The 16,573-nt window shown below is 44.9% G+C and overlaps 1 protein-coding gene across 1 annotated transcript in view; it reads right to left on the bottom strand.

Moving 5' to 3' along the window:
- The window catches only part of CDK15 (cyclin dependent kinase 15), a 50,391-nt gene that overhangs the window by 15,600 nt on the left and 18,218 nt on the right, over nt 1–16,573 (bottom strand). The window contains exon 10 of the mRNA XM_077829467.1: nt 6,825–6,888. Coding sequence (XP_077685593.1) covers nt 6,825–6,888 — 64 coding nt within the window. The remainder of the gene's footprint in view (nt 1–6,824; nt 6,889–16,573) is intronic.

The following is a 16,573-nucleotide window of genomic DNA, read 5'->3' as shown; positions in this document are numbered from 1 at the left end:
TTTAGGGCTGGGTCATGCATTATTTCATTTGATGCACAGACATGTCTGCAAAGACATAAATAAATAAGCTCTCGAAACTTAATCTTTTCAGCAACAGGTTTTCCCCATTAGGCTGGGCAAACAAGTAGCTGACACCTTTCGATTGTATCACAGTGTAAGCAATATTTCAGAAATGTAGCAGACTCCTGCTGCCAAATGTTAATGAAGTCACTAATAGTAGATGACTGTATACACTGTGATTAGAGTCATTACTGTTTTAGTGCCAGAGCTCTGGAAATATCTCCCTGGGAGTTACTATTAGCATCTTTTATAACCCCTTCCTCTAATCAATCATTTAAATTAACTCAAATCCATGTACCTGTTGGATCACTGTTAACCATTTCCCTGGGATCTTCCTTTCCCCCTCCTTTTTGCTTTATTTTGTTTTCTCACCTTTCAGTAAATTTGTGGTAATTATTTGTCTGTATTGAGTAGAGATGCAGTTTGTTTGAAAGCAGAGAGCAAAGAAAAAGGATGAAAAGAAATAATGTTATCCCAAAGAGAGTGTAAAATTATTTATAATTTTACATGATTTATAATTATTTAGCTTATTATAGAACTTTTTGCCTATTAATGTAACTGATTGAAATTTTTCTGACAAAACAGTTGTCCTTCAGAAAATGCTGATTTGACAAAATCAGAATGTTTTATGGAAATGTATCAATTTAATCAATGTTTTTGAAAAAAATCATTCAAACAATTCAAAATATTTCATTTTGACCATACCAAAACATTTCAATCAGACTTCAGTGTTACATTTTATTATGTTATAATCTACAATATAATAAAACACAAAAGTAGCATCAGTAAAGTCAAAATGCAATGTTCTGATTATTCCTAAGCAAAATTTCAGCATTCCCATTCTGTGGGAAATTTCAAAATTTTGAATTTTCATTCTGATTTGGAATGAAAAAATTTGAAATTTCCTGTGAAATGAGATTCCGGGGTCCAACCAGCTCTACCTCTTAAATTAGGCTAGAGATACAGTGTTGTCTAGTGTTCTGAACACAAGGCTGGGAGCCAGGAACTCCTGAATTCTACGCCTGAACATCCCACTGCCTTGCTGTGTAAACTTGGGTGAATCATTTAACCTCTCTGTCTTGGGTTTCCCACCTGTATAATGGGGAGAATAATACTTATCTACCTCAGAGTGGTGGTATTAGGATTAGCTAATGAGCAACATACTGCAGTCCTTGCCCAAGCAAAACTCCCATAGGAGTCTTTTGCTTCAGTAAGTACTGTTGTGTTTGCCATATGGTGTGTACAGAGCTTTGAAAATGTATGCAAAACACTATAAATATTAGGTCCTGCTTCAGGAAACGCACTTACACATGTGATTTAATCCATCTCTATTCAGGAAAGCACATTGGGATTTTAAAAGTTAACTGTAAAGTAAAGCATGTGCTTAAGTGCCCTTCCTGAACATGAATCTTTCCCTGAATTGAGGTCTGAATTACTATTTTATTATTTCAGTTGGGAACAGGTGCAAAATTCAGAAAAGAACTATAATATAATAGATGAGGGACTAGACAAAATGTAATTATTTTTTTGAAAACATCATTTTTAAATATGATGAGCTAACAAAATTGTGCTACTTGCTTTAATCCCTGGGGATACAGGACTAATATTAAAAAACACGTTTTTCAAATCCTTTACAAGTAGTTACATCTGCCAGAATTTGTAAGTACCTCACGCTTCAGGTCTTAAGGCAATCTCTAACTATTAGGGATCAGGATGAGACCTAATTTGGTGGAGGGGAGAAAGTATCCTTGATCTGCCACTGTACGGTTTCTTGCTCCTTCCTCTGAAGCATCTGGTTCTGGCCACTGACTGGATGGACCTTCGGTCTGATCTAGTTTGGCAATTCTTATATTCTGAACAAGGCCAGTGGCAAGATGGACACCTTCCAACTTCATTAGTGTGGAAAAAAATATTATTACTATCCTTATTTGAAGTAGTTCTCAAAGACCTCAGACAGGCTTGAGGCGCTATTGTAAGAGGCACATTACAAACACCCAGGTAAATATAGTTCCTGCCCCAAATGGTAAAACAGACCTACAATTTTAAAGCTATGTAAATAGATACTGATTGAAGATGAAAGATAAAGGAATTCAAGGATCTTTGAATACTGTTCAACAAAATGGGTAAAATGCTGATCAAGTGATATATGATTATGGTGATGTACACACAAGATAATGATACCATTTATGGCTGATCGGTCTTCACTAACAATGAGTGCAAACCCTAGATACTCAATAATTCTGTTATTTTCTATCAATTCAAAATGCAGTGTCTGCTCATTAGAAAAGCCCTCCTCATTGCAAAACAAAAGACCCGCTAAGGGGCAGATGATAAGACAAGCAAACCTAGAGGACAAAAGTTAAAGTAGTAAACAATCCCATTTGATGAATATTGAAGATGATATTAAATGCTGCTAACTGAAGACAATGTTTCTGCATATATGCATAAGAAAATACTTGTAGCAGTGTTGCTGTAGCCATGTTGGTCCCAGGATATTACAGAGACAAGATGGGTGAGGTAATATCTTTTATTGGACCAACTTCTGCTGGTGAGAGAGAGAAGCTTTCAAGCTTACCCAGAACACTTCTTCAGACCAATTTCTGTTGGTCTAATAAAAGACATTACCTCACCCACCTTGCCTCAAGAAAATATTTATCTATCATCAGCAAAACTGGTGGTGCAGCCGGATAGAATCAGTGTGGCTGTGTGGTATAGACTGCAGTACATGGCCAACGCCAGACATAGCAAGCTGCCCTGCAGACTGACGGCACTGCTCGTGAGTTCCTGGGTTCCTTTGGGTCCAAAACCATACGCAGTTTATTATGAAATAAAGATCTCCATCATTTTAGGATTCAATTTCCTTCTATCCCATGGAGACTTCTTGTTAAATGAAGTCTCAGTATAGAAAGTGAGATTAAAAAAACCCACACATTCTGAGAGCTTAGACTTCATTTGCAAAAATGTAATTGGATGCTGGTATTTCAGTGCTTGTTGCTTCTTGCTTCCATCTGCTGGTGGAAAGTTGAAAAGGCAAGGGACACTGAAAATACCTCTATATTTGGAGGAGGGGGAAAAATGCTCATTTTTAGAAGCATCTAAATCCCATTCCTGGTAGCAGAGCCACCTGCATATATTCGATAAATGATACTAGTGAGCCTCTTTTGCTTTAAATGTCATTGCTACATCAGGAGAACTTCCTTGTAAAACTCATCTATCACAGTTGAGATGATACTAACCGACAGAAAAAACTAAATGCTCTTCTGTTGCTCAGCTTATGCAGTAAAAGGCATTTAAGGCAACGAGTTCTAACAAAGTTGTAAGAACATCATGAACTGTTCCCTTTCCTTTGGAATCAGAAAAGCATCAGAAAGCGGAGATGTGAAAAACTCAGTATATCAGTAACTAATTTACAATCCGGCAAACGCATTGGTTACTGTCATGCTGTTACTCCTAATTCTTTCCTGCCTTTGACCCCTAGTGTCTAGATTCTAACTTGTAACCATTAGTGGAGATGGATCAAGACGCTGGCCTTCTCGTGCCACAAATAGAGTTGAGAGGGGATTTAAACTCCCTGCTTTTCAGTGTGGTGAAATGAACACAGCAGTAGATTAATGCAAGGATTTGAGCTCACACAGCATGAGAGCTTTCAAAAATAGTGTTAACAGAACTACAACTGCCTCTTTCACAGGAAGCAAAAGGAGAGGGACAAAAACATGAACAAACACAGGGCAAAGTCTTGTCATTGCTGTTGAGGATACAGTGGCTCCTGGGTGCAGTGGGACTGGCAGGTGGGCCACTGAGAGCCCAAACAGGGGCTTTCCACACCCATAGCATGCTGCAGTGACTGGTTCTGCAGCCATGCAGGCAGGGACAGAGTAAGGGCAGCGTGCCCATGGATCCACAGTTATGTGTAAAGAGGTGGAGTGCAAGGGCAAGTGTGTGGACAAGTGAGCTGTAGCTCACGAAAGCTCATGCTCAAATAAATTGGTTAGTCTCTAAGGTGCCACAAGTCCTCCTTTTCTTTTTGCGAAGACAGACTAACACGGCTGTTACTCTGAAACTCGGAAGTTTGTCTGCTTAGCTGAACTATCCCAGCCACTTGGATCGGCACAGCTGGGCTGGAAATAATCTCAAGAGAAAAGATTCTCTCATCCGATCTCCACAGCCTCCCCTCAGGCTTGGCATATCTTAGGGATAACAGCATTTTTGCTTTGGATGGAAGCAGAAAGTGCAGAAGAGTGTGCAAATGAAAAATACATTTTAAAAAAGTGACCATGTTTGTTTCATATATCCTTTCCCCCTCTCCATCAGAAATGGCTTGGTTCAGTTAATGTCTAGGGCAGATGTCCAGGTAGGTTCTTATTTTATCCAAACGGGTTCCTGTATTCCTGATTTAGAATCAAATGCTGGCTCGAGAGTATGGCAAGAGACGCCAGGTGTGTGCGGGAGTCATTCAGGGGGGCTCTGAAGACGGGAAGGGAATCCTTCTTGCTGGTTTACAAAGAAGTGGCTTCAGTAGTTGCTGGGACTGCAGCACATCCTTCTTCCTTCCCCCATGTGGGTGCCTGAATAGAGGGGACATATACAGGGATGTGTCCACCAGCTCCCAGTCTGCCCCACCCACAGAAATGCCTTGCCTGTGGGCTTCACAGCAGATGGGAAGCCTGCTCTGCCCTCATGAATTCCTAGGGCTTGTCTGCACTGCGGAAACTTTCTCACCGGTTTTCAGACCACTTCAGATGAAGTGGTTTCAAAACCAGAGAGAGCTGCTTAAGCTGACCTGATCCATTTTTGCTGAAACAATTTCAAGACTGCCTAGAATCCCCCTGCCATAGTGGATGGAAGTGTATCAGCTCTGGTGTCATCACGGTCACCCGGGACAGCATTTGAATGTGTACAGTTTGGACTGGGTGGAGTTTGGTGCTAAAGCTTACCGTAACTCTGCCTGTGAATGGGCCTGTTTATTCTGTTGACATCAGAAAATTCCTTTCCTTGGGTCAGATTATGCTACCCTTCGTCGCATAAGCATTGCTTTATTCCACAAGCAGTCTGGGATAGTTTGTGCTATAAAATATTGATCACTGTTATGAGTGAGAGTATCCCAATCCAGCACTTAGTGAGGAAAACCGTTCATTTTTCCCCAACTGTCTGCTCTGTGCTCCCTCCCCAGCCAGACTAGTAAATTGCTGAAGAAGGCGACACATTCCAAATTTCACGCCAGTTTGATTAATGTGTCTCGGCTAATTGTGTGAAAGATTCCAGTCTTTTAGAATGTGAGACCAGGTTATTGTTCATCCAATCACAGTTAGCATGTGAAAATGGGGGATGTTTAGTGTCCAAGTGCTGGAGTCAAAGGAGGGGTGTCTTGGAGTGGGTCACAGAGCAACACCCACTCCTTTGAAGGGATGTTACTATGCTCTACTAAACATGTAAACCTCTTGCTCAAAGCACTTCTTTTCCCTCCTCCACTTTTTTCAAGATAGATATTCCCCGCTCCCACCTCTCAGGGAGTGAGTGAGGTCTAGGTCTGCAGATGGATAGATTTCACGTTCCAGGGTTTTTAATATTTCACTTTTATATTTCTCTGAGAGAATGATCCTGCTGAGAGGCTGAGAATCAGTGCTCATCATTTCCCCCTCATTGACACTTGGATATATTGCGCTGAAAGATATCCCAGAAGAAAACATTAATGAGAGAGAGAGAGAGAGAGAGAGAGAGAGCCTGCTTTTCAAAGCATACTTCTCAATCTGCCCACATCAAAATAAGAAACAACTGGCCCTTTGAAGTTCAGGACACAGACTTCTCAGGCAGCCTGCATGGAAATAGAATAAACCAGCTTTATAAATCACACACACTTCTCACCTTGCCCACATCAGAATCAGGGGCAGTGACCTTTGAAAACAAGGTTTAAAGGCCTCAGACCTCAGCTCCATAAGAATAAAAGGCATAGTTAGATCATACCTACAAGTATTTGTCATCTTGTCCAGTGTAAAGTAGGAGATGCTGGCCCTTTAAGTTGAACAGTAGACTAATTAGGGCTTGTCTACCCTCGCACTTTACAGCGCTGCAATTTTCTCACTCAGGGGGGTGAAAAAACACCCCCCTGAGCGCAGCAAGTCTCAGCGCTGTAAGGCGTCAGTGTAGACAGTGCACCAGTGCTGGGAGCCGCGGCCCTCATGGAGGTGGGCTTTTTCGAGTACTGGGAGAGCGCCCTCCCGCGACTGAGAGCACGCCCTGCCGTGACTACACAAGCCACGTTAAAGCACTGCCGCGTAGACTAGCCCTAACTAAGGCTCTGTCTCATACGAACCTTTCCGTGGCACAGCTGTAGTGGTGCAGCTGCACCACCGTAAGGTCTCCTGTATCGTTGCTCTGTGCTGGCGGGAGAAAGCTCTCCCACCAGCATAACTGAACCACGCCCAACAAGTGGCGGTAGCTATGCCAGTGGGAGAGCATCTCCCGCTGACATAGTGCTGTCCACACGAGCGAATTTGTCAGTAAAACTTATGTCGGTCAGGGGGTGTTTTTTCACACACCTGACCGACATAATTTTGCCAACAAAAGTGCTAGTGTAGGCAAAGCCTGACTCTTCAGCACTTGGTACAATAAAATGTCAAATCAATCTAAGCTTTAGGGATGTACTAAGACCCCCCCCACCTAATTTCTGCAAGGCATTAAATTTTTTTAATGGAAAATTACTGATCCAGTTCTTAAAAGGTTAGTAACTCAGAGTGCATGTAGAAGCTCTTTCTGTGAGACTGTACCTGGTTTATAGTTGGGAAGCTTGGAAAGTCCTGGCCAGGTATCCTCAGTTGGGACCCCCAACACCTGTGTGGGGCAAGAGATCAGAAATCAACTGTTTGAATCCATTTGTACAGTCTGAGACAGAGTCAGATTCTGACCTCAGTTACACTAGAGTGAATCCAGAGTAATCCCTTGGAAATCAATGCATTTACACCTGGACCTACTCTAGTGTAGCTGAAATTGAAATCTGGCCCTATGTGTAAAGGAGAGATATGCTTTAGTACTGCTGAATTTATAGTAAAAAGGGACTTGCCAAAATTTAATGCCACTGCTGCTGGGAATATCAATGTACATGTGCAGCTGCACTGACAGGTGTCATTTACAAGGGTATGTGCAATAACAGGGTCATTGTATAGCCGTGTTTACAGCTAAAGATGTCCCTCTAGGGCCAGGATTATATTGATGAGTTGTTCTCTGCAGTTGTACTTGCACCGCATGATATGCATTCAGTGGCCATGCACTGTAGCTGTAATAGAGACCCCTGCTGTTTCGAGATCAAAAAGAAAAGATGGTAAACATCTACTGACAGGTGCTAAAAAATAATTCAGGGCCTGATTCTGAGAGGTGCTGAGCCTCAACGTCTCCTTTTGCCTTGAATGTTAATCAGTGCAGCTCAGCACCTCTCAAGTAGTGGAGTTCAGGCCAGTAAGTATCCCCTAAGGTCACTTGTGCTGCAGAGGACTATGAGACTGAGCACATATGTATACATTTTCTCTTTGGAATTGCAGCTGTTCAGTGTAATAGTTATTATTTATTACATACAAAGTGCCCTGCGTATAACGCTCTGTAAATGAACTGTGCCAAACACGTAAAGCTCATACCCAGTTTATGGCATGAGATGATAGAAACAGTACTGCCATCTCCAGGCATTCAGAAATCTGAGTCAGGCCCCCAAAATCATTTATTTGCTTTCTGCTTTTGGAGCCTTTTAGATTGCTCTCAGGGTTTATTCTGCAACCAGGAGGGCTAGGAACTTAACCTTTCTTTAAAATGAAAGCTAAGATTCTCATATAATCACCTGACATCAGGAGCTGGGTCTTTAAGTAAACACCAAATATTAAGAGACTTGTGATAAAATTGCAAGAGTTGACAACACTGTGAAATATGATACAGACAGCAAATATGGAGAGTGGTCATTAAAAGTGGCATGCATTTTTCACCTGTATTTTGGAAACAATAATGAGGCTACGATGAAAATTCCTAGACTCTGCAAGATGGGCAGAACAGCTAGGGTGACTGGATGTGGATGAGGATACATTAATTTATAAATAGCACATTTATAGAACAAATAGGATATGTTATGTCTACAGATTGGCAAAATACCAGACCTGTACACCCCTAAATCGTGGGGGAGGGGGTCATTTATAATCTGAACCTGAGTTCAGAATTGTGCAGTAGACTCTTATCTTTTTAACAAGCCACATCAAAATTCTGAATCTGAAATCCCTGAAATACACAGTGTAGAAAATCCAGCTCTACGTTTTGAAGTCTTCTTCCTACTGACAGGTTTCAGAGTAACAGCCGTGTTAGTCTGTATTCACAAAAAGAAAAGGAGTACTTGTGGCACCTTAGAGACTAACCAATTTATTTGAGCATAAGCTTGAAGTGAGCTGTAGCTCATGAAAGCTTATGCTCAAATAAATTGGTTAGTCTCTAAGGTGCCACAAGTACTCCTTTTCTTTTTGTTGTTCCTACTGTAATTCTGGCCCTGACTCTGCTACATGCTGAGCACCTCCTGCGAGCTACGGAGAGTCTTTAATTCCTACAGAAGTCAGTGGAAAGTGAGAGAGTTCAGCGCCTGGCAGAATTTGGCTCTGTAGCCCAATTCAGCAGATCATCCTGTTCAGCAAAGTACTTAAGAATGCACTTAACTGTAAGTATGTGCTTAAGTTCTTTGCTGAGCAGGGAGGGATTAAAGTGCATGGTTAAATGCTTTGCTGGACTGGAGTGTGAATGAGGCATGGGCTCGGAATATCAGTATATAGTATCAATTACACAATTTCATCAGAAGCTAGAAATACATTTTTTCAGTCTGCTCTTTAAAAGTTGATGTGGTCGCAAACCATGACATTTGGGTCCACTGTTAAATTCTCAGGGATTGGGATCCAGGGCTTTGTTTTGAGTTTGACCCCTCAATGAATAGGTTCCTGATTGGAATCTAGGCCTGGACTCTATATATTTAATTGATATGAACATACTCCTAAGATTACTTTACCCTTTACAAGTCCTTCCTACATTCTTTTAATCTAGCTATAACAAATCTCTGGGTCAAGTTATCGAACATTTTGTATGGAAAAACAAGAAGCCTAGAATTAGCATTAGTAAGTTAAAATTGCTCAAGGAAACAAGGCATCTTGTCCTCCCAGACTCTCACGGTGCAGCATCACTACATCTGATATAGGAATGGCAAAATTTCTGTTTCAGATAGCATGGCACATGACTGAACAGAATGTGATTTCTCCTGAATACCTTAATCTCTTGTCTGACAAATTACATGCCATTTTCTAAAATCAATCTGATTGAAGCCCTATCCCTGAAAAATAGCCACAAAATCTGCACATTTCCAAATATAAAACATCCTTTGATTGTCACACTTGTTGTAGGATTCACTCAATTTCAGCCTGCAAAGAAAAATAAAATATTAATTCCTAGACCCGGAAAGATATTGTTCCCTCCTCGTAATATTCTTCTGCCCTTCAGTCAACTGCATCAACACCACTATAAAGAAACAAAATGGTTTTACATGTGCTGAATCCAGCTGTCTCTACCATTTCACACAACAAACATATTCAGTATAAAAACAGTCCAAAGCATTTTATTTCCCGATGTCACACACTCCTACAGAATGCTGTAGATGAAAAATATCCTCCTATACAACATGTCTGGAACTAACACACAGGTAAGGAAATGTCACAGCCTGACTGGGCTAGAGCACTTGCTACCATTCGTAAAACAGTTTGTAAAAAAGTTCATACAAATGCAATGTTATATTCCACAGAGACCACCCTCCCACCTTGTCTGTTGGCTGCTTTGTGTTACCAGCCCTCTTATATTTTTCCCTTGTGTGCTTTAGCTGGGTAACATTTTGGACAATTAATTGGTAGAGCTTGCCTTATTTTGGCCCCATTCCTAGAACCACATGGGTGAACTCCTGTACCCACATTGAGCCCTACAGAAGTCACTGACAGCCACTGAATGTGTGACTATCTAGTGCAAAATTCGTATCTGACACCTGGGAGCTTTGAGCTAATAATTTAAGCTTATTAAGCTTACTTCTATCTACAACACACGTTTTTAAAAAACACATTTTACTTTATCAGACTCTCAGCCTTGCTGACTAGTTTGGATCAATGCTCATTTCACAGTGTCAGAACTGTCTACGTTGGTGTTGATTCTATACAAACAGCTTCAAACTGAGACAAGCACACCAGACGTAGGCTGAAGATTTTCAAAAGTGACTAGTGATGGAGGTTGCCTCAGTTTTTGGTACTTAAATTGGGACATTTTAAAGGACCTGATTTTTAGAAAATACCAAGCATCTATCCTCTAAACATCATTTAAAGTGTCCCAAGTTGGACACCCAACAGTCGCTAATCATTTCTGAAAATCTTGGTCTCAGTATAGTCATCTTCCCGATGTAATGTATAACAACAATGAACCTTCTGTGTAATGGATTAACCATTTCATGGCTCTTAGACCTTCCTTCCTGATTCTTAAATATTATTTCTGTCTTTTGTAGTATGAATTATTAACCCAACGCATAAGAAGCTTTCAAACAGCTCAGATATATAGTGACCTAAATTAAACTGAAGTAATTTGTAGTGTAGACATAGCCTCAGGCTTGAGACTAAAGAACCATTTTCCTACTGCCTTGGTTGAAGAGTTCTGTGTTTTCTCCTCTTTGGATCAATCACCTTTGGGAAAGTCCCATTTCAGAGGGGTAAGTCCACAGAAAAGCTGAAGATGTGGCCAGAGGATGGCAGTGTTGGCCACTCAAAGCAAAAAATAACAAGAAGCTAATGTTTCATGTTTCTGAAGAGTCAATGACCAAGAGCAATATACAACAGCGCATATATTGGTTACAGCCACCTTGATTTAGCCCAGGTGCAGGGAGATGTAGGTCATTCAGCAGCTCAAATAAAGGATGGGACACTGCAGGTCATAGAAATGAGTTCTCATTCAGAAATTCTATGTCCTCTAGTGAATTCCCCAATAGACTTCATTAGAATACTCCTACTGGTCTCTCCTTATTTCTTCTAGTTCTTCTTCGAGTGCTTGCTCATGTCCATTCCATATTAGGTGTGTGTGCTCACCACATGCACTGGTGCCAGGAGTTTTTCCCTAGCAGTATCCATAGGGGACCGACATTCCAGGTACAGCCTGTAAGCCTTTCAAACTGCAGCAATCTCAGGGCCAAGGAAGTCAAACCCAACAGGAGCCTCCCCATACGAAGAGTAGGGGCGACAAGCACCGCCTGAACCACCCACCTCCTCCCTCTGCCCAGTCAGGCTTGACCCGCAATAAGTAGGGGGGGCAAGCGAGCATTTTGAGTGTGCGCTCAAGGGTGACCTACCAGACTTTACCCCGGATCCATCTGTCCTTCTGTCCATTCTCCAACTGCCTTCCTTTTTTCCTCCCTGCATGGACAGCTATAACTTCAGACCGCTGGGTCCTCAATACTGTGGTGGAGGGTTATATTCTACAGTTTACTTCCTCCCGCAACCCCTTTCCCCATCCCTCTTCAGGGACCCTTCTAACGAGAGTCTCCTCGCACAGGAGGTAAAGGGGTTGCTACAGTTGGGTGCGGTGGAAGAAGTTCCTCTCGAGTACAGAAACAAGGGGTTCTATTCCCAGTACTTCTTGATCCAAAAGCCAAGGGTGGTCTGTGGCCCATCCTGGACCGGAGGGACCTCAACAAGTATCTAAAGAAGCTAAAGTTCTGCATGGTCTCCTTGGCTTCTATCATCCCCTCCCTGGATCCAGGAGACTGGTATGCTGCCCTCAACGCGAAGGACGCATACTTCCATATAACAATCTTTCAAGGTCACAGATGCTTCCTCCGATTTACAGTGGGGCCCCACCACTACCAGTTTGTGGTCCTCCCATTCGGCCTGGTCACAGCACCCAGCATGTTTACCAAGTGCATGTCAGTGGTGGCTGTTTACCTCAGGCATCAGGGTATCCAGATCTACCTGTACCTCGACAACTGGCTAGTCAAGGGCAACTCCAGGTCTCAGGTCCAAGAGGATGTCGCAGTGCTGCAAGCCATGTGCCTCTCCCTGTGCCTACTGGTAAACGACAAAAAATCTACGTTAGTCCCGGTGCAGAGGATAGAGTTCATTGGAGCGGTGCTCAAATCAACATGCGCCAGAGTGTTCCTGCCACTAGAAAGGTTCCAGACATTGATGGACCTCATCGCGGAGGTCTCCACGTTCCCTCTGACTGTGGCCAGGGTTTGCCTGCGGCTGCTGGGTCACATGGCAGTGTACACCTACGTTGTCCACCATGCCAGGCTCCGGATGTGACCCCTGCAGCAATGGCTGGCAACAGTCTAATCCCAGTCCAGAGATCACCTGGAAAAGGTTGTTACCATTCCCCTGACGGTACTTGTCTCACTGCGATGGTGGACCGATCGCATGACCCTTCTAGAGGGTGTTCCATTTGACACCCCCCATCACTCCATCGAATTGGTATTGGACGCCTCAGACTTCAGCTGGGGCACGCACCTCGGCAATCTCAAGAGCCAGGGTATGTGATCCCCAAGGGAGATGACATTACACATAAACGTCAAAGAACTCAGGGTGGTCCACTTAGCATGTGGAGTCTTCTTACCTCACCTGTTGGGCAAGGTGCTGAGAGTCCTGACAGACAACATGGCCTCGATGTTCTACATCAACAGGCAAGGGGGAGCACGTTCGTCGACTCTGCCAAGAGGCACTCCATCTTTGGAACTTCTGCATCAGCCACGAAATCTATCTGGAAGATTGTCACCTCCCTGGTGTCAAGAACACGCTAGTGGATCACTTCAACAGGGACTTCTCCTCCTATCACGAGTGGTCGCTTCACCCAGAGGTAGCCTGCATGATCTTCCAGAGGTGAGGAACTCCCCAAATGGACTTGTTCACCACAAGGCTAAACAGGAACTGCCACTGGCTTCATTTGTGGCAAGGCCTCCCTCTCGATGCCTTCCTCCTGTCGTGGTCAGGGAACCTGATATACGCGTTCCCTCCGATTCTTCTCATCAGCAGGGTCCTGGCAAAGATCAGGAGAGACATAGCACAGTTTATCATGATTGTCCTGGTATGGCCCCGCCAGCACTGGTTGGCACACTTATGAACCTGGCAGTGGCCCCTCCCTGGCCCTTGCCTCCTGCCCAACCAACCAGACTTGCTGTCACAGGACCATGGTCAGCTCCTTCACCCCAACCTCATGTCCCTCCACCTCTTGGCATGGATGCTGCGTGGCTGAACCTGGAGGAGCGGACCTGCTCAGATGAAGTCCAACAGGTCCTTCTGGGAAGCAGGAAGCCCTCAACTAGACTGACTTACCTAGCCAAGTGGATGAGGTTTTCCCACTGGGCCTCCAAGCATGGCATCTCTCCCACACACTCTTCTATACAGTCTATCTTAGACTACCTGCTTCATCTGAGGAACCAGGACCTGGCACACTCTTCCATTAGAGTGCATCTCATGGCCATCTCCACTTTTCACCTGCCAATCCAGGGCCAGACAGTGTTTTCTCATGACATGACAGTCAGATTCTTGAGAGGCCTCGAGAAACTCTTCCTGCAGGTACGGGCTCCTGTTCTGCAGTGGAATCTTAACTTGGTCCTCTCTAGCCTCACTGGCCTGCTGTTTGAGCTGCTGGGTTCCTGCTCCCTTTTCCACCTGTCATGGAAGGTTGCGTTCCTGGTGGCGGTGACATCGGCAAGACAGGTCTCTGAAATTAAAGCCTTGACCTCAGGACCTCCGTAACTTGTCTTCTACAAAGATAAGGTTCAGTTGCGGCTCCCCCCAGCCTTCCTGCCAAAGGTGGTCTCCACCTTCCATATGAACCGGGACATCTTCCTCCCGGTGTTCTGTCCCAAACCGCACAAGACCAGTGAAGAGATGCGTCTTCTGGACGACTCCCTGGACGTCTGGAGGGCCTTGGCTTTCTACTTAGAACGGTACTAAGCCTTTCTGAAAATCGACTCAACTGTTCATCGCTACAGCGGGTAGGATGAAGGGTCACCAGCTGTCCTCGCAGAGGATTTCCAATTGGTTCACCTTGTGCATACGGACCTGTTACAACCTGGCGGGGGTTCCGCCGCCGCCGATTGTCAGAGCACACTCGATGAGAGCGTAGGCTTCTTCGGTGGCCTTCCCGGCACACATCCCTATCCAGGACATCTGTAGAGCTGCAATGTGGTCCTCTGTTCACACATTTACCTCTCATTATGCCATCACTCAGCAGGCCAGAGATGACGCTGGGTTCGGCAGAGCTGTGTTGCAATCGACACGTCCATGAATTCCTACCCGCCTCCAGGGGTACTGCTTGGGAGTCACCTAATATGGAATGGACATGAGCAAGCACTCGAAGAAGAAAAGACAGTTACCTTTTCCATAACTGGTGTTCTTCAAGATGTGTTGCTCATGTCCATTCCACAACTGCCCTCCTTCTCCACTGTCAGAGTTTCCAGCAAGAAGGAACTGAGGGTGGAGGGAGACGGTGGCGCCCCTGATACCACAACATGCGGGTGCCACTCCAGAGGGCGCCAGAGCCAGTCCCCTATGGATACTGCTAAGGGAAAAACTTCTGGCATCAGTGCATGTGGCGAGCACACACAACTAATATAGAGTGGACATGAGCAACACATCTCGAAGAACACCAGTTACAGAACAGGTAACTGTCTTTTTTTCTTGGTTTCTGCTGGTGCACCAGGAATCCCATGGATATCAGTAGACCCATAGTTCGAGTCCAGCATCAGTTGGAACCAGATGAAAAATGAAAACTAGAATTTCTGAGTCTGGTCTGTGATACAGAACGATGGCAGACCCTGTTGATTTTTCCTAATCCTCTTAATTATCCAGCAGCATACAGTTCCTTGAGTAGTCTCTGGTGTGGGCTTAGGCCTTCAATCTACTCCCCTTGATGGATGTCAATGACAGTGTTGACATTAACATCAATGGGAACAGGAGTGTGTCCTTAAAGGGCTTGTCTACACGTACAACGCTACAGTAACAGCTCTGCAGATGTGCCGCTGTAGTACTTTAGTGTAAACTCTACCTATGCTGATGGGAGGGATTCTCCTGTCAGCACAGGTAATCCACCTCCCTGAGAGGCAGTAGCTAGGTCAACAGAAGAATTCTTCCATTGACCTAGTGCTGTTTACATGGGGATTGCGACAGACCCAGACCAGTGGGATACAGGAGTCTGGTAGAAGGCAAATATATTGGCCACTGAATGAACAGTTTTCTGTTCCCTGAGTGACGAGAGCAGGGGCTGCCCTAGAGCTATCAGGAACCTGCCAGAACCAATTAAGACAGGCAAGCTAATCAAGACACCTGGAGCCAATTAAGAAGTTTCTAGATTCAATTATGGCAGGCAGGCTAATCAGGACACCTGGCTTAAAAAGGACCTCCCATCAGTCAGTAGGGGGGCGTGCAAGGAGCAGGGAGTGAGAAGGCGTGCTGCTGGAGGAGTGAAGAGTTCGAGCGTGATCAGGCTTCTGGAGGAAGATCCTGCAGTGAGGATAAAGAAGGTGCTGGGGGGAAGACAACGGGGAAGTAGCCCAGGGTGTTGTAGCTGTCACACAGCTGATACAGGGAACTTTGTGGACAGCTGCCATCCACAGGGCCCTGGGCTGGACCCCGGTGTAGAGGGTGGGCTGGGGTTCCCCCCATCCCCCAACTCCTGATTAGACACAGGAGGAGTTGACCTGGTCTGTGAGAAACACCAGAAGGGAAGGTCTAAATTGGAAAGGGATCTGCCCTGCCCCTGACCCACTAAGTGGGACACAGAGACTGTGGGGATTGTTCTCCGTTTCCCCCATGCTGGCCAGTGATGAGGTTAGCTGAGTGGATGGCAGGTTTGAGCCACTAGCAAGGGTGGCCAAACTGAGGGCTGCCGTGAATCTCTGAGGTGAGCAAATCTGCCAATAAGCGCAGGACCCACCAAGGCAGAGGAGGAACTTTGTCACAGGATATAGGTCATTTTAGCTACCGACCTAATTTTCTTGTATAGACCAGCCCAGAATCTTGTTGCCATTTTCAGTGCAGCAGTCACAAATCAGCAGCATAAGCTGATAGGACAGCGGTTCTCAAACTTTAGCAACCCAAGGACCCCCATTTTGATTTAAAATTTTTTGCGAAACCCAAACTCCCCACTCAGCCCCAGGCCCTGTCCCCACTCCACCCCTTCCCCCAAGGTCCCACCCCTGCCCTACCTCTTACCGCTACTGTTCCACCCCTACCCCTCCTCTTCCCTGCCTCTTTCCACCCCCTTCCCTGAGCGTGTCCCGCCCCCACTCCTCTCTCTCCCTTCCAGGTCCTGCATGCCACTGAACAGCTGTTCCCCAGTGTGCAGGAGATACTGGGACAGGAGGGAGGGAGGGCGGGGGAGTAATTGATCAGCGGGGCCCATGTACCCCCTGGAGTAAGGAGCCCAATCTGCGAAATGCTGCGCTAGGACAATGTTAGCACCTCTTAAAGAGGACAATCTACTTTAT

Source organism: Eretmochelys imbricata, chromosome 11 (assembly GCF_965152235.1).
Source record: "Eretmochelys imbricata isolate rEreImb1 chromosome 11, rEreImb1.hap1, whole genome shotgun sequence".
NCBI lineage: Eukaryota > Metazoa > Chordata > Testudines > Cheloniidae > Eretmochelys > Eretmochelys imbricata.
This window is presented reverse-complemented; position numbering and strand designations above follow the sequence as displayed.